General features: G+C 44.8%; 1 protein-coding gene across 1 annotated transcript in view; it reads left to right on the forward strand.

The window, feature by feature from the left end:
- The window catches only part of TOX3 (TOX high mobility group box family member 3), a 43,195-nt gene extending 42,818 nt beyond the window's left edge, over positions 1 to 377 (forward strand). The window contains exon 9 of the mRNA XM_005880321.1: positions 341 to 377. Within this exon, the coding sequence (XP_005880383.1) occupies positions 341 to 377 (37 nt within the window). The remainder of the gene's footprint in view (positions 1 to 340) is intronic.
- Positions 378 to 640: the final 263 nt, after the last annotated feature.

Genomic DNA, 640 nt, shown 5'->3' on the forward strand with positions numbered 1-640 from the left:
CGGGCGGGGGCCGGCGGAGGGTCCGCTATCCGCGGCGGAGACTGAGCAGTCGGTGTCGGCCCTGCAGACGCGCATCACAGATCCCATGGTCCTCTGAAGTGTCTATTAGATAGGCAATAAGAACGACAGCGTAGCTGAGCATCCTCCTCTAGCTGACTCGAAAAGCCACTGGGGTTTTCCACAAGAAAAGCTGTGCTCTGTTATGTGATGCCTTTTTTTAATTTATTCAGGCTGTACCTACGATATGTGAATCAAACCGTTTCATGAATCCTGGGACCTACCACGGACGACACAGGGGCCTCTCTGAGTCACAGGACATGGCCTTATGTCTCCATTTAAGTGACTGGACCGCACTTCCAGGCGATGGGAACTCATGAGCCCCCCCCCCCCCCCAAAAAAAAAAAAAATTGAAAAACAAATAGGAAGATATTCCCGTGTCATACAAACATTTGTATGACATGAATAGTCGATGGCATTTTTTTGTCATAAAAAAATAATAATGTAAATCATAGACTTTTGCCAAAGGTCTTATTTTTTTTTTCCTAACTATCTCCAGAAAAAGAAAAAAAAAAGCAAGTGATTAGATTCAAGTATTGACTCGTTTCCACTTTTTACCCACGACCTCTCCAAATCGAACAAT

This window comes from Myotis brandtii, unplaced genomic scaffold (genome assembly GCF_000412655.1).
Source record: "Myotis brandtii unplaced genomic scaffold, ASM41265v1 scaffold633, whole genome shotgun sequence".
Taxonomy (NCBI): Eukaryota; Metazoa; Chordata; class Mammalia; order Chiroptera; family Vespertilionidae; genus Myotis; species Myotis brandtii.